At 31.0% G+C, this 21,205-nt stretch overlaps 1 protein-coding gene across 1 annotated transcript in view; it reads left to right on the forward strand.

Moving 5' to 3' along the window:
* Window positions 1-21,205, forward strand: part of FMN2 (formin 2) — a 460,904-nt gene that overhangs the window by 131,378 nt on the left and 308,321 nt on the right. Inside the window, exon 7 of the mRNA XM_074262500.1 lies at window positions 1,275-1,419. Coding sequence (XP_074118601.1) covers window positions 1,275-1,419 — 145 coding nt within the window. The remainder of the gene's footprint in view (window positions 1-1,274; window positions 1,420-21,205) is intronic.

Raw genomic sequence — 21,205 nt, forward strand, 5'->3', positions numbered from 1 at the left:
TATTGAAGAACACTGATAACCTGGAGGAAGTTCAAAGGAGTACTACCAGGAGGATAAAAGGCTCCACATCTCTTTTATTTAAGGATGAATTCAGATTGAAGAAGATAAGACTCTGAAGGGATGTGCTAAGAATTTTTGTATTTGTATTTGAAAGATAGGCAGAAAATAAATGCCTTCTCTTTAACACTAGAGGGTTGCAAGTTACAAAAAAGTAATTTAGGATTAATGTCATTAAAAAAAAACTTCCTAATAATTCTAGCTATTCAAAATTAAAATGTGATACCCTGAATTGAAGTGATTTCTCCTTGCCTGGAGGTTTTCAAAAGAACAGACATAATTTGTCAGTAATGTTATCATAGAGATTCTTTTCATCTACAGTTTAGAGTATTTGGCCACTGAGATCCCTTTCAACTCTCAAATTCTCTTATACTTCAGACCTGATAAAGGCTTTATTCTACAGTTATATAAAACTATTCAAAAAATATCCCAAGAAATAATCATTTGTGAAAAGTTCCAACAAGTTTCTTTCTTTCCCCTTACCTACCTCAACCTTTTTCTTAAAGAAATGAATAGAGAACTTGTATTGGAGTTGGGAAAACCTGGGTTCAAGTTCTGTCCCTGAAGCATATTGAATATATTCTCATGGTCAAGTTACTTGGAGTCCTGTTCCAGATAATTGTCTATATTATAAAACTGTTCTGCAGTCATTAAGTGCAGAATCATTTGTAAATTAAATTGGTAAAGGAAGTTTCCATTTTGAAAGGTCTCTATGCCAATGAGATTACAGTTTTACATACATATATACATGTTATACACATACATTTGTTTTATAAGATATGGTTTGTTTAGGCCAATACTAAAATGAATTGACATTCTTTGATTATATATTAATTGACAAGGATAGTACTTTAAAAGAGAGCTCTGTAGCAAGGAGAAATAAGCCTGGGATTAAAAACTATTTTGAACAATTCTTAATGTTGAGAAATTATGCTTTAGTAATTGACATCTGATAACACACACTAAAGTACTTTTGTTATATTTTTTATATGGAGAATTTATCCCTTACAATTTCAGAATTCCAAGAAAGTTAATGTTCTGATAGTTATATAAAGCTACCTATTTACAACTAAGATTATTAAGCAGATTGGGATGATTGTAAAAATAGATCAAATGTTTTATTTCTGTAATTACCCATTTTAATCATAATTATTCTCCTCATGTAATAATTTATTAGTTTGATATTGCTGTTCATTAATTTTGTTCTTAAACTTTAGAGATTCTAGCACTTCTCTCATTTGGGAAAAGATTGAAGAGCCATCTATAGATTGTCATGAGTTTGAAGAATTATTTTCTAAAACTGCTGTAAAAGAGAGGAAGAAACCTATTTCTGACACCATAACAAAGACCAAGACTAAACAAGTGAGTACTCTTTTTTTTTTTCTTTCCAGTCCATTTTGTTGGACGTTATTTCTGGCACAAACATATGGACTTTATTAGAAAAGATGTGCTTGCTTTTGAAATGCTTTCTAGGCCGTAAACTCCAACATAGAACTCTAGCAAAGAGGAAAGGGTGAAAATTTTAGAGGTATAGTTAAATAAGAATATGTCAGAATAGAAAACAAATAGGCTTTGGAATCTCTAATGCCTCTTCAGTCACATATTCCTCTGTTCTAAGATCTAATAGCTAATCAAACAAAAGAAAACAAACAAAACCCCCCAAAAAAGGGATTTTTTTTTAGGTGACAGTCCTATTGATGTTTCCTTCTATTGAGGATTAGTTCATAAAATAATCTACTTTAGTAACAGAGTAGTCAGTTAACAAGACAACCCTTGCCATGACAGGAGATACAAGGTAATGATGTTATTATGGATCAAAAGTCAGTGACTGTGCTTAATAGACATAGATAGGTAGTAGATGAATTAGGACATTAAAATGTTGGTGGCCCATTCTTATGGACACTTGAAAAGTATAGGATCAATAACATAGAAAAGGGCAGCAATTAAGTTCAAAGTAAAAAAAAAATCTTAAAAGAAAATGAACTTAATAGAAAAACATATTTTGGTTTGATTGTTGTTGAATTTTTTTTTGACAAAGTTAAATTTTTATAGTAAGTTATAGGATAAAATATGGTTGAGCATTTCCTATGGCCATCACTACATTAGGGTTCTAATGGATAGGCTAACTATTCATATTTTTTTCTTATACTTTTTATCTGGAAAAAGTTTTAGGCAGGTTGATACATGTCTTGCTTGAGCTAGGAAGACTTAGATTCAAATTTAGCCTTTAGTATTCATTAGCTATGGGAATTTCTTATTGTTTATATGTTTTATGATTATAAGTTTAGAACTTTTGTATCAATCAGGGAAGTTTCCACAATGGGAGTGGAAAACATCATGTTTAGCTTTACTCTAATTTAGCCAGAAGGGATACTTAAATACAATTATTTTTCTGGGATTCTCAGCCCTCTGATGTTCTAATATGGTATCATAATCTACAATACTCCCCAGATAAAAATCTTAAGGTTGGATTTTGTCTTTAAAATGACTATCTAATATATTTCTTCCTTTAAAGATTTTTCAACATTCTCCTTTAGATTTTTGTTTTCTACAATTGAATATAAACAAAATATTAATTTTCTCTCAAAATTCATTTGGAAGCTAAGAAATCATGAGTGCTCTCTCTTTTGTGTATCTAAAGTAAAGGTATTTCTTTTTTTTTTTTTAATCCTGCTTTTACAGACTGATAAAGAGCACTCAACTCTGACATCTGAATGCTAACCATTACATTTTCTTTATTGTTACTATTCAGTGGTTTTAACTCTGATTCTTCTCGGCAAAGATAATAGAATTAATTTGACTTTTTCTTCTCCAGTTCATTTTACAGATGAAGAAACTGAGGCAAACTGGTTTAAGTGGCTTGCCTGTGGTCATACAACTATTAAATGTCTGAGGTTAGATTTGAACTCATGAAGAGAAATCTTCCTAACTCTAGGCCCAGCATTTTATCCATTGTGCCACCTTGTTGCCTATTCATGTTGTCCCATATTTGAATTGGAGCAGTATTCAATTTTGCATCTTGGTTAAATCTACTATATGATGAATGTTGCTTAAAGTTGAATTAAAATTGGCTGGCATTAGATTTCCCTACTGTCCATCAGCCAACAGTGTAGTTCTCTTGACTATCATCTGAGTGTACAAGTCATCATTCAAAGCTTTGTGACAGGTTACAGAAATCTGGTGCCAGGAAGTGTCTTCCTCTTTTGTCACCAACACCTCATTACACAGACTGTGTAGGAGAGGCTTTCTTTTAGACATGATTAACATTTGTATCAATTCAGACTCATTTACCTTACAGCAACTTCAAGCCTTGTCTCTAAACTGTTTCTATCTTGACATAATCATAGTTGTCAAGTAGCTTTCTGGATGAAGTTCTGCTGCTGAACTCTTTGTTTCAATTCTGGTTTGAGTGGTATAGAAATTGTTCTCATCCAAACCTGTAGAAATTCCAGAGACAAAGACCTGTTCTTAAGTGAAATATTATTAAAGAAGACTGGGTTTGTTTAACTTGGTCATTTAGAAGAACAATCCATCCATTCAGTGCCTACAGGGCAGTATGATATCTTGTTTAAGGAAAGTGTATTCCTAGAGTGCTTACAAGTAGTTTTCTTTATGTGGCAGATGTATACTGAATTGTGTACACATTTTGGTACCTCATGATTCATTTCAAGTAAAATTAATAATCTTAAATGCAGTGGCATGTGTTTATGGAGATAATTCAAAGTAATTCTACTTGTATACAATGGAAGCTGGAAGTTCTGTTTTTCTTTAAATATTTAAAAATAGCTAAATAATTTTTCTGTGATCTGTCTCCTTCCTGAAAGTAAGTCTGTGGTCTGGATACATTGGTATTTAATGAGGTGCCTGTGCGGTATTACTTTCAAAGTGCAAACATTTTTGGTGTGATAACATGAATTCTTATTCTTGGTAAATTTTGCCTTTTGGCATATTGGGAAGGCGGATTGTTTTCCGGATGTTTAAAGCAACAGTAATGATAATATCTTGCATTTTAAAAATCTTTGTTGCAAGGAGGGGAAAATTTACATTTTTATAATGGCAAGAGTGCAATAAATTAGTTTAGACTTTCCATAATAAAGCCTTTTTGATTTTCGAAACACTAGCTTTAAGGAGATTAATACCTTAAAAAGAAGCACAGATCTGAGGAATGAAGTAATATATTTAGTAGTGCTCCTTTATGGGGAAAAAAAAAAGGCAAAATCCTATTAACTGGAATTTTAAAATAAATGTTTCTGGAATTTAGTTCTTAGACAAAACAAGTAGACAATGTCAAAAATGATATGTTCTATCATGACAAAGATTTATTGAAAAACAAACTTCTGGGGAATATTTTGGGGTATTAGTCCACATTCATCCTATACTTTCTATAGCTATATCACTATAAAAATATTTGAAATTTAAGTAGTGACCATGAGGTATCATGTAAAAGTTTTAGTCATTTTGAAAGAATATTTAACTTCCTGTGCTAATGAGAGTGATAACGTAGGTAAAACAGAATTTTAAAAAGATTAACGACAACATAGTTTGATCAAAAACAAGGAGTTTGGGGATAATTTCATTTAATTTGAAGGAAAAAAATCAATTTAAAAAAGGGAGCAAAATTGAGACAATCTCACCTGATCCATTTATTTATTTTTTGAAGGTTTTATAATTAATTTTAATTTTTATGTTACTTAATTTTTCAAATATTATATGTTAAAATGATTTTAGCGGCAGCTGGGTGGTATAGTGGATAGAACACCAGCCTTGAAATCAGGAGGACCTGACTTCAACTATGACCTCATACACTTAAGACTTCCTAGGTGTGTGACCCTGTGCAAGTCAATTAGCCCCAATTGCCTCAGGAAAAAAAAAAATAAACATTTGTTTTATTTTTAGTGATTTTTAATGTTTTGAATTCCAAATTCTCTTCTGCTCTTCTTCCCTCTTCTTCCCCATCTCCCCCAGATTTGAGATGGTGAGAAATCTGTTACACATTATTTATATGCTGCTATGTAAAATATTGCAAAAGACTTGAGTAAAAAAAGAGAGAAAAAGAAGGGAAGAGAAGAAAGAAAGGAAGGAAGGAAAGAAGAAAAAAAGGAAAAATAGAAGAAAGGAAAAAATATATTATGCTTTAGTGTATATTCAGACAATATTAGTTCTTTCTTCTCAAGTATGTTTTATCACAGTTTGTGATTATTTTCGATCTTTGCATTGCTAAAAATAGTATAGTAGATCATTGTACAGTGTTGATCCTATATACAATGTTCTCCTGCTTCAACTCACTTCACTTTGCATCAGTTTATATAAATCCAGATTTTTTTCTGAAATTATCTTGTCATTTTTTATAATAACTAATATTCCATCATAATCGTAAGCCACAACTTGTTCAGTCTTTTCTCAATTGGTCATCCCTTCAATTTCCAACCCTTAGCTACTTGTGGAGAATGTTACCTACCATCCTTTTAGCCACTCTGGTTTGCAAGTTAGATATCTTCCTCAACTCCTCATTCTCTTTTGCCCTACATATTCATTGAATTTCTCATTTTGGTCTTAATAACTACACAAACTCTCTCCTATAAGTTTCCTTCTTTTATCTTCAATGAGCTATTATTACTGTTTCAATCTTTAGATTATTTCAGTAGCCTCTTGCTTAGGTTATTTCAATAGCCTTTTACTTGTTCTTCTTGCCCCAAGAAGCTTCTCTCTTTAATGTATCATCTACAAAACATTTTAAATTATATTTCTATTCATGTAGCTTTCCTACTCAGTAATTTCTAATCCTTCATATTGATTGTAGATACAAGATTCTTTCACTTTTATTTCAATTTTTAAAGTTCTCTTCTTATATATTTTCTAATACTTTTATTTTATAATGATTTATTATTTGTAAATTATGTATAATTACATAATAATTATTAGTATAGTAATATATGCATCAAATTTACAAAAAGAAAAGTGTATTCATATTGGGATTATGTGCTTAAACATTTTTATTGGTGGAATACATATATGAAGATGTTTGGAGAATAGAATCCCATGTTATTACATGGGATGGACAAGTTATAAAACATGTTCATTAGCATATAAGTCTTGTACATATACTCAAAATAGATAGGCAGCAGGATCCAGAATTCTTCTCCCAGTATGTAGGTGAAGAGTTTGGGAATTTGTGCAGTTTTTGACGACTCCAAGATTCTCAATTAAAAAACAAGTACATCTTTTAAAAAAAAATGAATATTCTTCTATATTGTAAATCCTAAATTACAAAATTCTCCAAAGAATTAAAACTTTTTTTTGAGATTTATTTATTTATTTATTTTATAATTATAACTTTTTTTTGACAGTACATATGCATAGGTTTTTTTTTTTTTTTTTACAACATTATCCCTTGTACTCCCTTCTGTTCCGAATTTTCCCCTCCTTCCCTCCAACCCCTCCCCTAGATGGCAGGCATTCCCATACATATTAAATATTTTATAGTATATCCTAGGTACAATATATATGTGCAGAACTGAATTTTGTTGTTGTTGTTGCAAAAGAAGAATTGTATTCAGAAGGTAAAAATAATCTGGGAAGAAAAACAAAAAACAAACAAACAAAAAATAAATGCTCACAGTTTACACTCATTTCCCAGTGTTCCTTTTCTGGGTGTAGCTGATTCTGTCTATCATTGATCAATTGGAATTGGATTAGCTCTTCTCTATGTTGAAGATATCCACTTCCATCAGAATATATCCTCATATAGTATCATTGTTGAAGTGTATAATGATCTCCTAGTTCTGCTCATTTCACTCAGCATCAGTTGATGTAAGTTTCTCCAAGCCTCTCTATATTCCTCCTGTTTGTTGGTCATTTCTTACAGAATAATAATGTTCCATAACATTCATATATCATAATTTACCCAACCATTCTCCAATTGATGGGCATCCGTTCATTTTCTAGTTTCTAGCCACTATAAAAAGGGCTGCCAGAAACATTTTGGCACATACAGGTCCCTTTCCCATCTTTAGTATTTCCTTGGGATATAAGCCTAGGAGTAGCACTGCTGGGTCAAAGGGTATGCACATTTTAATAACTTTTTGGGCATAATTCCAGATTGCTCTCCAGAATGGTTGGATTCTTTCACAACTCCACCAACAATGCATCAGTATCCCAGTTTTCCCACAGCCCCTCCAAAATTCATCATTATTTGTTCCTGTCATTTTAGCCAATCTGACACATGTGCAGTGGTATCTCAGAGTTGTCTTTATTTGCATTTCTCTGATCAATAGTGATTTGGAACACTCTTTCATATGAATGGAAATAGTTTTAATTTCATCATCTGAAAATTGTCTGTTCATATCCTCTGACCATTTTTCAATTGGAGAATGGCTTGATTTCTTATAAATTAAAGTCAATTCTCTATATATTTTGGAGATGAGGCCTTTATCAGAACTTTTAACTGTAAAAATGTTTTCCTAATTTGTTACTTTCCTTCTAATCTTGTTTGCATTAGTTTTGTTTGTGCAGAAACTTTTTAATTTGATGTAATCAAAATTTTCTATTTTGTGATCAATAATGATCTCTAGTTCTCCTTTGGACACAAATTCCTTCCTCCTCCACAAATCTGAGAGGTAGACTATCCTATGTTCCTCTAATTTATTTATGATTTCATTCTTTATGCCTAAATCTTGGACCCATTTTGATTTTATCTTAGTATGTGGTGTTAAATGTGGGTCCATGCCTAGTTTCTGCCATAAAGAATTAAAACTTAACTGTGACCAAAAAGAAATGGAGAAGTATCTGATGGGAATGAGTAACAAATTACATGAAATAATTTGAATCAGAGAAGTGAAATCAGTGTAATATATGATGATAAATTTGATAATCAATAATCAATAAAATGAATGACCAGAAAAGAATGTAGTCCAGGGATTCCAAAAGGAGGAATAATAAATAGACAATAAATGAAATAAAAATCATGATTGTCATAATTATCATTTATGTAGCTCTTGAAAGTTTGCAAAGAACTTTATATATGTTACATTATTTAATTCTTACACAAACCCTGTAAGGGTGGTATTAATTATCTCTGTCATTTTCTAGATTAAAAAACCCAAGCAAAACAAAACAAAATACTTGAGTCTGATATAGGTTAAATAAATTCCCCTGGATTACACAGTGACTGAGAGAAGATTCAAACTTGGGCTTTTCCTACTTTTAAGTCCAGCACTTTGTGGACCTAACCATCTAGCTACCTTTTTAGTATCTACTTGTTATCAAAAGATTAAGAAAAAGCATATTGGGTTCAAAGGGTTTAAAGACTGAATTGAGGGTTTTTATTTTTATTATAATATAAAAAAATCTCTCAGGGTGGGGAAGTATGATTGGAATGTGATGTTCATTGTTGGAGAAAATACCCATAGCAATGAGATAAATCCATTTAAGTGTCACAGTAAATAGAAAAAAGAATCAAGAGGCTTTTTCTCTAGACATTTTGATTAAAGGAAATGTCACTTGAATTAGGAAGTTTTTCTTATTTATTTGTGGTAAATGTACGCAGATACAAATACATGTATATATTCAAATGTCTATCTAAAACATGTATACATATGTACACACATTCATAAATATGAAGAATTGTGCTCAGAATTATAGGATTAAGCTTTTCAGATTTGTGTATACAAATAAATGTTTATATCCAAACACACATACTCTGTGTATGTATATAAATGTTTTTATTTATATGTATATACTTTTATCTGAGAAGCGTAATCCTACACTATAATATAAGCCAATCCTATGTTGCAAGTATGTGCCTATTTGCTCCTTGTGATCAAAATACTGTTAGGAAATATAAAAATATAAAGCAGAATTTTTAAAAAGATGCTACAAGTTGATTTAAATTTCATGTTTAACTTAAAAATAAGTGGGAACAAAAGGAAGAGTGGGAGAGAAAAAGAAAGAGCAGTATAGAGAACAAGATTTAAAATCATGAAGACTTGATTCCAGTCCCACTATAACTATGGGTTTCTGGGCAACCTTGCAGTTCAATAGGCAGCTTTTTCAGAGTCCATGTTAGAGACAAGTGGCTGACCTGAATTAATAGATTTCTTTGTCAAAGAGTTCCTTAAACCTATAAAGTCAGGGATTCAAAATGTTTCATAAGATTTTTCCTTTTCCTATAGATATGAATATATTTGTCTTTAATATTGGTCAGTATTCAAGTTATTATAGTAACAACTGTGAAATGGTACCCACTTACAATAGATTAATGTTAATGGAAATAACTTGTGTATTCCTTGCCATAGACTAATTGCTCAAGTATATTAACCACAATGCCCTTGTATCTGATGTTTTCCTTGTGAGATATAATTTTATATGTAAAATTTAGACATACAAACCTCTATAAGCAATAAAAGTAAAGGCCATTCTCTTGTGTGGCCTATAAAGAGTGGTTAGAGGCAGACAGTGGTTGTGGTTAAACTTCATTGGATGTCAAGTGATGGTGCTTCATATTCTCCCCACAATGACAAAAAATGGGAATATCACTGTAAAATATGCTTTAAATAAATAGTGTCTGATCATGCGTAAAAGGCATGCATAGGAACATGTTGTCCGCAACATAAACTTACACACAGAAGTTAACAAGACTGAACAAGAAGGATCTGTGTTAGTGTTTTAACTCCGAACTGACATTTGTATAACCATTTAATGCAACACAAATGAATTCCTTCATGAATTTCTTCTGTTGTATTTATCAGATTAACTTGCTGCTGCCCAAAGGAGAAGGGAAGGAGAAAAAAAAATTCCTGATAGCTAAATATTTGTTGAGTTTTAGCCTCTGGAAATGTGATCAGTAAAATAGATAGTTGAGTCTGCTACATATTACAAAAGAGGTACTATAAGGATTCATTGGAATTAGCATTTGCTATATTTTTAAATACTCAATACTCATTGGGAACCCATTCCAATATATCATAATGCCTGATGGTCAATTCTAAAAATAAGAATGGTATATTGTTAAAGTAAATAATAATAATGGGAAAGACATCGTTTATTATTATTACTATAGAAAACTTCAGGAAGACCTGAATATAATCTAATCTCAGCCACATACTAATTGTATAACCCCGAATAAATCATTTAACTCCTGTCAATTTTAACTTAATTATGTAAGGGTGATAACAAAGGTACCTATCTCACAAACTGTTGTGACGGTAAAATGAGATAATATTTGTAAATCATTTGACAGAATTTAAAGAAGTGTATTCAATACTTGCTTGTATTAGTAATCATCATCGTTGTCATTATAGTAGTAAAAATTATAATTCTCTGTGTTTCTGTTCTGTAATAATGGGTTTCTTAGTTAACTGTGAGGAAATATAGAGTTTCAAATTATATAATAGCTATTGGGATTAAATGACTTCTTCAAAAATAGAGAAACAATTTTCTTGCAAGACTCAAAATAGTGTTGTTTTTGTGGCACTGTCTATAAGCCAAGCTATAAAAAACAGACATATTATACCTGTAGGGCCTTCATTTCAGTTGTTCGATATTTTTGTCATTATTTCGAAGTATAGAATTCTTACACAAACATCATCAATCATTGCATATTGAGGGTATTTTGCATGAAATCAGCATTCACCATTTTATTAGATTAAAAAAAAAAACTGATCTTAGTAGACATTATTAATTGTAGAGGGGGTGGAAGGTGGCTTGTATGTGGTAAGAGATGTGCTCTTTTTAGTAATTGGCCAGTTACATTAGTTCTTTGGAAAAGCTACATGAAAAATGGCTAAAATGGAAAATAGGTATTTTTTTAAGACAACAATTTCTGATGTTTGAGGCATAGATAATAAACATTTGGTACTTTGTAACTGTTAAAATAACATCTGCTTTTAATAGAATACATTCCTATTGCAAGCTTAAAAATGTATTTACATAGAAAACCACATCAAAATACAAACCTATAATTAGACAAACATAGGTTTTGTGGAATCTGGATTTGTTTTAGATGGTGAAGGATTTATTATTTTTTTGGAAAATGCTATTCTTATTACCATACATAGAGCATATACAATCAATTCAAAGAATGGTAAAATCATAACCTTATTTTTCACTTTGGATTTTATATTGAAAGAAAGAAAGTGATTAGGCTTTTTTTTAAGTCCTATATGAATAACACCACAAAAAGTATTATCAAGAAATATACCTTGAAATTATATTACATATCACTGACCTTGTTAACTTATACATTCAAATATTGAAAAATGAAGACTCTTCTATAATATATTGGATGTTCACAAAATCTCATCAGCATTACTGGGTGTTAATTAGGATTTACTTTATGTGCTTTGGCAGATCTAAAGTTTTTGATTTGTTTTTAAGATAGAGATGGATATTTGTGGGAGTATTATACTGCAGTTAATGTGAGGAATAGAGGAGAATGTTGCTGGGAAGAGAGATTTTTAATACAGTATGTTATCATGTAAAGAATCACAAAAACACAATATTTCAGAATTGGAAAGGATCCCAAAGTCCACTTATTCCATGGAAAGCCTGAATATGAATGTTCTCCATAAAATAATAGCAATGTGGAATTTTCTAGAAGATGTCTGGTAAGGATAAACTTTTATTTCCCCAAGTCATTCCTTTGACAGATAACTAATTTTTAGGAAGTTTTTCCTTATATTAAGCTGGATTCTGCTTCTCAAGTTCACCCATTGCTCCAAGTTCATTCCTCTCATGTCAATTTAAAATTTAATCATTTTTTTATAACAAACCTTTGAATACTTAAACGCAGCCATCTTAAAAGCCACTTAAAAGCAGAGAAAGGAAGAGGACAGCATGAAAAGAAACATGGCAGATAGTCAGGCAGTGACCTGGAAAGATGATATATTAAACATCCTAGCTGAGGGGTCAAAGATAAATCACCTGACCTTTTAGTGCCTTAGCAAACTGTAAGATATGAATGATTTGTCTTTTTGCCTGAAGAAAGAGAGTTTACATCCTCAGAATTTCAGAAAAGTGATGAAATAATACTTCAGGACCATTCAAATCCTGTGCTACTCTACCCTAGCTCCAGTGACAATGTAATGAAGCAGAGTAGCAATAAGATGTGGAATTTGGGCAATTTTACACTGAATAAGAGTGTAGCACTTTCAGATCTAGTTATGTTCTAGTTATGCACTGGGGAACACATCTCTTGGTTGTTAAAATTAGCGTTAGTTTTCAGTTCTACCTTAAGGATCTGTTATTTCATTGATATGTATTAGTTTTTTCATCATTATGGATATCAAGATGCAATCAAAATAAATGTGCTTGATTGCATTAAAAAACATAAAAAAAATATAATTAAAATTAAAGTACAGATTGGGAATAAGTTTATCGCAAGTAAGACAGATAAAAATGACACCCAAACCATAAGAAATAAGTATTGGATATTTTTGTTTGTTTTCCTTTTTCAAAGAGGATGAATTGGCTTGCGGTCAAAGATATTAATATAAATGTTAATATATAAATGATATAAATATAAATGTTAAAATTCACAGAGATAGCTCTCTTGCCTCCTCTTCTCTAACAAAATAATCATAATTCAACCAGTTGTCATGGGGCAAAATTTTTTTGTTCTCCTTTGAATGCTCTAGGACATTCAACCTAAAATCTAGTTCTTTACCTTTCAACATGACCTGAGATAGGATTAGAGATTCTTATCTGCGAAGTTTAGCCTGAGCATAATCACTGATCCATCTCCAGGTATTGAATGTGTCCTTTTAATAGATGAGATTAGGAATAAAGTACTTAAGTAAAAAATGATGATATAATCCACAAGAATCAAAGAAATAAAGGATATCAGAGTTATATATATATAAAATCAGAGACATATCAGAATCAAATGTCCACTATTTCAGCCCAACCTTGTACAGTTAATAAATCCCGTGCCTTATTATCACAGAATTAGGCTGCTAGAACCATAGAGTTCTCTGAATATTCTGTGGAGTTATGGCATTTCTTATTTTATGCTTCAGTTCTCATTTGAGGGGGTCAAAATTAATAATATTCCTCCCATTTTAGTCACTTATCTTATAAGTGACTAGCATCCCACATTAACAATTATTATTTAAACAAATAACAGGAAACCATTTTTACAAAGGGAAATTTTTGATGCGATGGTCAACTATGAAAGGTTTGGTCCTTCTCAACATTTCAGTGATTTAAAGCAATCCCAATAAATATTGGACAGAAAATGCCATCTGCATCCAAAAAAAAAAGATCTAAGGAGACTGAATGTAAATCAATACATGCTGTGTTCATGTCTATTTTCTGTTTTTTTTTTTTTAACCTTTCCCATAGTTTTTCCCTTACTAACAAAAAAAAAATACAAAAGGACATTTTTTTTCAAATTTATAGCAGTTAATAGTACAAACATTTCTAATCTTTTAACCTTGGAAGTATACTTGATCTCTGAGAAGATTGGAATCATTGTTAGTATGTTTTCTAATTATTACTGCTTCTGCCTAGTTCACATTGGATTTTGTGAGAAGGTTAATACATATAATCAATGAACAACCTGGAAGAACAGAAAGTATAGGATGTCATTAAAGGATTATCTCATACAAAGGAAAAATAAATCCATCATGTGACAAGGTATTATGACAGGATAAACAAAAATTACTGCACTGGTACTCTCACAATATCAGAACAAAGGCAAGGCATTACTTTGGCATATTTTGGGGAAAAGTTTAAGCTATAATTAACTTATAGAAGGATATAGAAAAGATATAGGATAGGATAAACAATCATGGATGGGCTGGGATCTATATCACTGGTCATTACATTTTAAAGGATGAGTTCATAGATCCATATAATTCCTCTGCTTCTTGACAGCATATAAGATATTTAAAAATATCTCTCATATTTCTCTTTATCTTCTATGTTGCAAGATGAACTTTCTCAGTTGTTTTAGTTGATTTTCATGTTATGATTGAAGACATTCATCATGCTGGTTAATTATAACTAATAATTACCAGCACTTACATAGCACTTCAAAATTTTAAAATGCTTTACATTTATTATTTCATTTTATCTTCATAATATTTGAGAGGTAGGTTGCTTTTTCTACCCTTATTTTTCAGAAGAGGAAACATCAAAAATTACATGATTTACTTAAGGTCATCTTTTTTTTTTTTTTATAAACGGTATTTTACTTTTTCCAATTACATGTAAATATGGTCTCTTAGATTCATTTTTATAAGATATTGAATTCCAACTTTTTTCTCCCTCCATCTCTCTTTTTCCCCAAGATGGCATGCAATCTGATATAGGTTATACATATGCAATAATGTAAACATATTTCCACTTTAGTCATGTTGTGAAAAAAAGAAATAAAAAGAAAAAAGCCACAACCATCTCTACAAAGTGAGAATAGTATGTTTCAATCTGCATTCAGACTTGGATGTATATGCCATTTTCTATTATGAGACTTTGGAATTGTCCTGAATCATTATATCACTGAGAAGAGCAAAGTCTATCAAAGTTGATCATCACATTATGATGTTGTTACTGCATAAATGCTCTCCTGAGCCTAATTCACTAGTTATAATTCATGTCTTTACCGAAACCTACCTGGTCATCGTTATTCCCTCCCTTATACAGCAAGTAATCCAATAAGTTTAAAAGTGTGCAGTTTTTCCAAACATATTTCCATATTTGTCATGCTGAATAAGAAAAAAATAGATCAAAAGGGGGGAAATGAGAAAGAAAAAAAATCAAGCAAACAAGAAGAACAAAAAAGGTGAAATACTATATCATGTTCTACATTTAGTACCTATAGTCCTTTTTCTGGATGTGGATGGCTCTCTCCATTACGAGGCTATTGGAATTGCTCTGAATCATCTCACTGTTGTTGAAAAGAGCCAACTCCATCATGTTGATCATCACATAATCTTCTTGTTGCTCTGTTTAGTGTTCTTTTGATTCTACTCACTTCACTTAGCATCATTTTGTGTAAGTCTTTACTCCAGGTCTTTCTGAATTCAGTCTGCTGATTTATTTTATAAAAATTATATTCCATTATATTCATATATCATAACTTATTCAGCTATTCTCCAATGATGGGCATACACCCAGTTTCCAGTTCCTTGCAACTACAAAAAAAGGATGCTACAAACATTTTTGCACATGTGGGTCCTTTTTCCTTTTTTACAATTTCTTTGGGATCAGATCCAGTAGCTGCTTATCATTTCTTATAGCACAATATTCCATTTCATTCATATACAACTTGTTGAAGAGATTTCCTCAATTCTAATTCTTTACTACTACTCTGCTGATATATATTTGCACATATGAGCCCTTTTCCCTTTTTTATGATCTCTAAGACAGAGACCTAGCAGTGCTATTGTTGGATCAAATGGTATGTACAGTTTGTCCTTTGGACATTGTTCCAAATTGTTCTCCAGAATAATTGAATAAGTTCACAATTCTACCAACAATGCACCTCAAAATAGTTTTAATTTGTATTTCTCTAATCAGTAGTTGTTTAGAGTATTTTTTCATATACTGATACTTTGAGTTCTTCATCTGAAAACTACATGTTCATAAACTTTGATAATTTTTTTTCAACTGGTCAATGGCTTGTATTCTTATAAATTTGGCTTAGTTCTCTATATATTTGATATACAAGCTCTTTATCAGAAATAATTGCTATAAAATTGTTTTCCATATTTCTGTTTTGATTTTGATCTGGCTTGAATTGATTTTACTTGTTTAAAAAAATTTTAATCTTATGTATTTCTTTCTCTCCTAATTTGTTTATGGTATCATGCTTTATGTCTAAATAATGTCCCCAGTTTTTTTATCTTCATAAATAGTGTGAAATGTTGATATATGCTTAGTTTCTGCCATACTGTTTTCAAGTTTTCCAAGAACTTTTGTCAAATAGTAAGTTCTTATCCCAGAAGCTGAAGTCTTTGGGTTTATCAAAAAATAGTTTAATACTGTCATTATGTACCTAATCTGTTAGACTGATCCACTACTCTATGATTATGAATATCATTTTTACTGGATCTTTGCTTGTAATTTGTTCTTAAGTTTTCTAAATCTTTTGAATAAATAAAAAAATATAGTAAAATTAAAATAAGCAAGTAATTTTACCAATAATGGAATATGAACTCTTTCTGTCCTTCTCCACAGGAAATTAACTAGATTAAAATTTGTCTTGTGGAACATTTGCAACCAGAATATTAAAAGTATACATGTTGAGAATGTGTATTCCTCAGAACATGGATTGACATGTAATATCTATGAGTCATCTGTTTCTACCATAGTCATGAGTCTTTCAACCCTAAAATACCCACAATTACTACACCTATGGTTGAAAACGATTCTTTTTTTATCTCTCCACAATGACATACCAATACATAGGCAGTTTTCCTTAAACATGGAAGTTGTTTAAACAATGATCTTATGAAATCATAATGTATCAAAAGTACTATCCCAAACATGTAAAATGTGTATTAAAAATTCCATATCCCCATATTGACTACCTCAGATGAAAACAAATGACTCCCTAAAATTGGCTCTGATTCCCTAATATTAAACATAAAAACTACATATAGAAATCCAAATCGAAATTATATAAACTTTTCACAAATTATAAAGAAAAACTATGGGACATATTAGATGACAAATGTCTACAGTGTAAATTTTAGAATGACGCAAACAAAAATTGAAATGCTAGTAAATCCTCCCTCCTTGTGCTTCAGCTTCTCCTTGGGAGATTGACATCCATAATGTTAGGGTTATCTCAATAATTGCATTATTAGCGTGCTGACTTTTTATGATTCTTCTTTAATGTATCAAGGTCAGGAATAGCTTCATCAAAAGCTGGTTTTGCAAAGGAGTACACTTCCTGTGGAGAATTCAGGAACTCATTAAACACAGATAAGAATTTCAGAGGATGTGTTGGTTGAATCTCCTTTTTGCTGATTTCAAATGCTTCTTGATATGCTTGTAACTGATCTGACATTTCTTTTGTTATAACTGGCAGCAACCTTAGCCAAATAATAATATTAGTATCCTCTCATTTTCAAATTTTAAAAAAGACCTTTGTTTTCTGCTTCTGAAGCATTTGGAATCAACTTTTCCAGTAGAAACAATGTATCATTGCAGATATCTCTTAGTTCAGTCTCAAAAAAACCTTATACAACCACAACCTCTCTTGTGTTTCAGACTTTCTAATTTTACTTTTCTATCATAATATTCTAAGATGTCATTTCTTTTATTTCTACTGCTGCAAATTATTCTGAATTTTTGGTGCAAAGTACAACATAGCCCTTTCCTTTGTTGCTTTTTCTACTTCATGAAGGCTAAAATGATCAATATATATGTGTGTGTGTATTTGTAAAGTGAGGTTTATATTAATTTTACTCATGAATATTGTGAGGAAAGGACTTTGTTAACATAATAGGACTATGAAAATCTGATGAGTTACTTTCTTTACTTCTGAAAGTTATAGATAATTCTAAATCCCTCCTTCCTTGGCCCTATGTCCTCCATCTTAGCTCTTATGATTTGTTCTGCTTCAAATCAGGCAGCTATTCCTTTCGTTAACTGCTTATGTTTTTTGCCAGAGAGGAAAGCTTCGACCTGTAATTATGAGACTTATAGTCTTTTCTGCCTCCCTGAGCATAGAATAACCCATAGGCAGCCTTGTTCTGGGTTAATGGAAAAGGGGTACCATCATTTGTTACACTCTTGTTAGTTTTGGTGTTAACCACAAACAGGTTATTGCAGAAAATAATCATAGCAGAGAAGCAGGTGACAGGAAAGGAATATGATAGGATCATAGAGCAAAAGTTGAAAAGGATTGTTTGCCTAAAAAAGAACCTCATACTATACATAGCAGCTATATGAATTGATATGAACTTTGAATTTTCTTCTGTTCTCTGTCTTAAATGCTACACAAGAGAAAGTAAATCTAATTTTATTGGTTTTCTATCTGAAGAATAACTTAAGAAAATCAGAATAATTTTTGGTTTATGTTTTTTATTTGCTAGTACTTTGAGGATTTTGAGACTAAATATGACACTTCCTTTGAATTGTACTACTTCCTCTTTAATTCATACCTGAAAGAGGTATATAGGAGGTGAAAACATAGATTCTAAGGTGTGAAATTTTAAAAGAAGGATCTTAAATGTATAAAGCCAAATGGAATTAAACCCCTGAGAAAATAACAAAAATACATTAATATATAGTGTTTTTTTTTTCCCTTCTGTACCTTTTGGATTATATAACACCTGTCTTTAGTGTTGAAAATTAGATTTAGAAAAATATTACAATAGTACCTGCCCATAGTGAAAAATGTATCATTTTTTGTCATTTGATGCATCTAATAAAATCTTAATCTGAGTGAGAAATTGATATCCCCTTCTTATGTTATCAATGAGAAATAGGAGATTTATGAATTGTGATTCTATGTAGGAATATAGGCCTTAGGGGACCTATTAAAAACCAGAAGATAAATATATTTTACTTTATGTCCCTGGATTCCCTAAAACAGTGAATAATATTGAAGATAGTTCAAAAACCTTTACAGAAGATGAATTTCCTGAGTATTTTGACAGCTATATTGACCCTTAACAACTTTATATATTTACTACAATTATACAATTATTATAATAATTATACAATTATTTCTAATTATAATTAAAGCTTCAGTGATTTTTGGAATTTAATTTTATTCAGTTTGTAAAGAATAATTTTGAAGGCAGTAATTGAGTATCACTGAATTTTAACTAGAAATTATACAGAAAATTTAATAAAGAAAATTTTGTGAGGGCCCAATTTCAGAGAGAAATTAATTATAGTAAGCTGATCCTATTTAGTCTTATCTTGTGTACTTTTCATAGAGTACTATAGTAAATTGGTGTTTGGTAGAGTAGAGTCACCACATCAGCTCCTACTCTGTAATTATTTGTACAATTCTTTTGCATTTATTTCTTTGATTAGAATGTGAGCTCTGTCAAAGGAAGGGCATCTTGTTTTTTGTTTTGTTTTGTTTTTTTCTGTATCCTCAGCATTTAGCACAATGCTTAGCATACAGTAAGTGTTTAACTGTTTTTCTATTAGATACCAACCTTATATGCCTACATAAGTGTTTATTTTTTCCCTGTGTATTCCTATTCGTTTTGCTCATTATTGTCATTTATGTTGACTTAAATCTATCTCTTTTCTGTTACCCTTAGGAAACTGAGACATTGAGAAATAATTGTCTTACTGGCAAAATGGCATCTTTACAAACTTTTTTTTTTTCTTTTCTTTTCTTTTCCTGAGGCTGGGGTCAAGTGACTTGCCCAGGGTCACACAGCTAGGAAGTGTTAAGTGTCTGAAAGCAGATTTGAACTCAGGTCCTACTGAATTCAGGATTGGTACTCTATCCACTGCAGCACCTACCTGCCCCCTATCTTTACAAACTTAATGCAGGACTCTTTCTTCTGCCAGTTACATCCACATTTCTAATATTATTTTATGTTTAAAGGAAAACAATTCATTCCTGAGGAAATAACATCAGAACCATCCTATATTTGAATTTTCTCTTTATCCTTTTTTTTTTTTAATTTGATGAAATTTTTGCTAGGATAGTAAAAGGTTTTTTTGTTGTGTTTTTTTTTTTATTTTTATTTTTTTTTAACACATGTGTCTAGGAAATAAAAGCTCAAGAGTTTGGCAAGAGCCAAACTACCCAAAAGACATATGGAAAGAAATGATTTTAAAATCTGCATTTTAAAAAACTGTAATAATAATAATAATAATAATAGTAAGAACCAAGGTTAGGTAACACTCTGGCAGTGTTTTGATGGATCATTTTACTCTTTCTAATTTCTTTGTAAAATGTTATATCTTGAGGGAAAGCAGGGAAATGTTTTTCGTTATTTTATCTACATAGTAATATTTGTATTGCATTATTATCATCATCATAATGATACATATTTTTAAAGAGGAGGATTCTTCATTGGGTCATAAAATTGAAACAAAAGAAATAGGTCATTTTGGGGAGGAGGCTGATAAATAAGTAACTTTAAGTACAGCACAGCTATTATTTGCTTTGGTATCTTCACTTTTATGTTGACTTGAGAATACTTTTTTCTTTTAAATAATGTCAATAACATTGCTCTGGACCATTTACTCTCCTTCTTATAATAAAATGTGTTCAGCAAAATAAACACATCAGTTGTATCAGCCAGTCTATGCCTCATTCCACACTCTAGTTAGTGATTTCTTTACTAATAGAATCTGAACTCATGTAGGTCTTCTAATTCCTTATCTAATAGTATTGCCATTGTAGCAAACATTTTAAATACTCAAATAGATCTTTGACATCATTAATGTATATGGTCCCTTCAGTAATAATATAAGATATATTCCTATTCATCATGTCTGACATTTCACAAAATTCTCCCACAAATTCAAGAGAAGAGTTTCATCCAATATTCTAGTAACCTTTCTTGCTTTCTCCTGACATCAAAAAATTGCCTGAGGTATTTTAGGCTAATCATTTGTTATATTTCATTCTCATGACATTGTCAGCTTTATTGAAGTAATACATTTTCATAAAAGTGTTCGGTTCTTTTGTGAAATTCTTCACTTGTTATATGATACGGCCTTTTCCATATTCATCCTGTGTTTTTAGGATATATATCATGTGGTACTTATTTTGAATTTTTAGACACTGTTTTCTTCCATGACTTCCATGCCAAATAATAATGGCAGAATATTGATGTTTAAAATAGAGGCCTTTGCACAGTAATCACCAAAATAATCTTACACTGACTGAGAAACAGGTGAATACATTAAGTACAAAATGTACAGCAATAAATGAGCATACTAATATAGTGTTTAATAAAAGAAAGATCTAAACTTTTGGGAAAGGATTCTGGAAAGATGACAGAGTAAGTCAGAAAATGTCAAGCTCTCCAAATTTCCCCCACAAATAAAACAAAACTGCACCTCAGGGTGAATACAAAATGTCAAAAACAAATAAGAGTTATGGCAGAACAGTGGTCTTCCTGGGAAAATCAAAGAAGATACCAGGGGGAAAAAGCCTTGTCTTGTATGAAGTATAAACTGCTGAAACAGTTGTCTGTATTGGAAAGCAATATTGGCC

Source organism: Sminthopsis crassicaudata, chromosome 4 (assembly GCF_048593235.1).
Source record: "Sminthopsis crassicaudata isolate SCR6 chromosome 4, ASM4859323v1, whole genome shotgun sequence".
Classification (NCBI taxonomy): domain Eukaryota; kingdom Metazoa; phylum Chordata; class Mammalia; order Dasyuromorphia; family Dasyuridae; genus Sminthopsis; species Sminthopsis crassicaudata.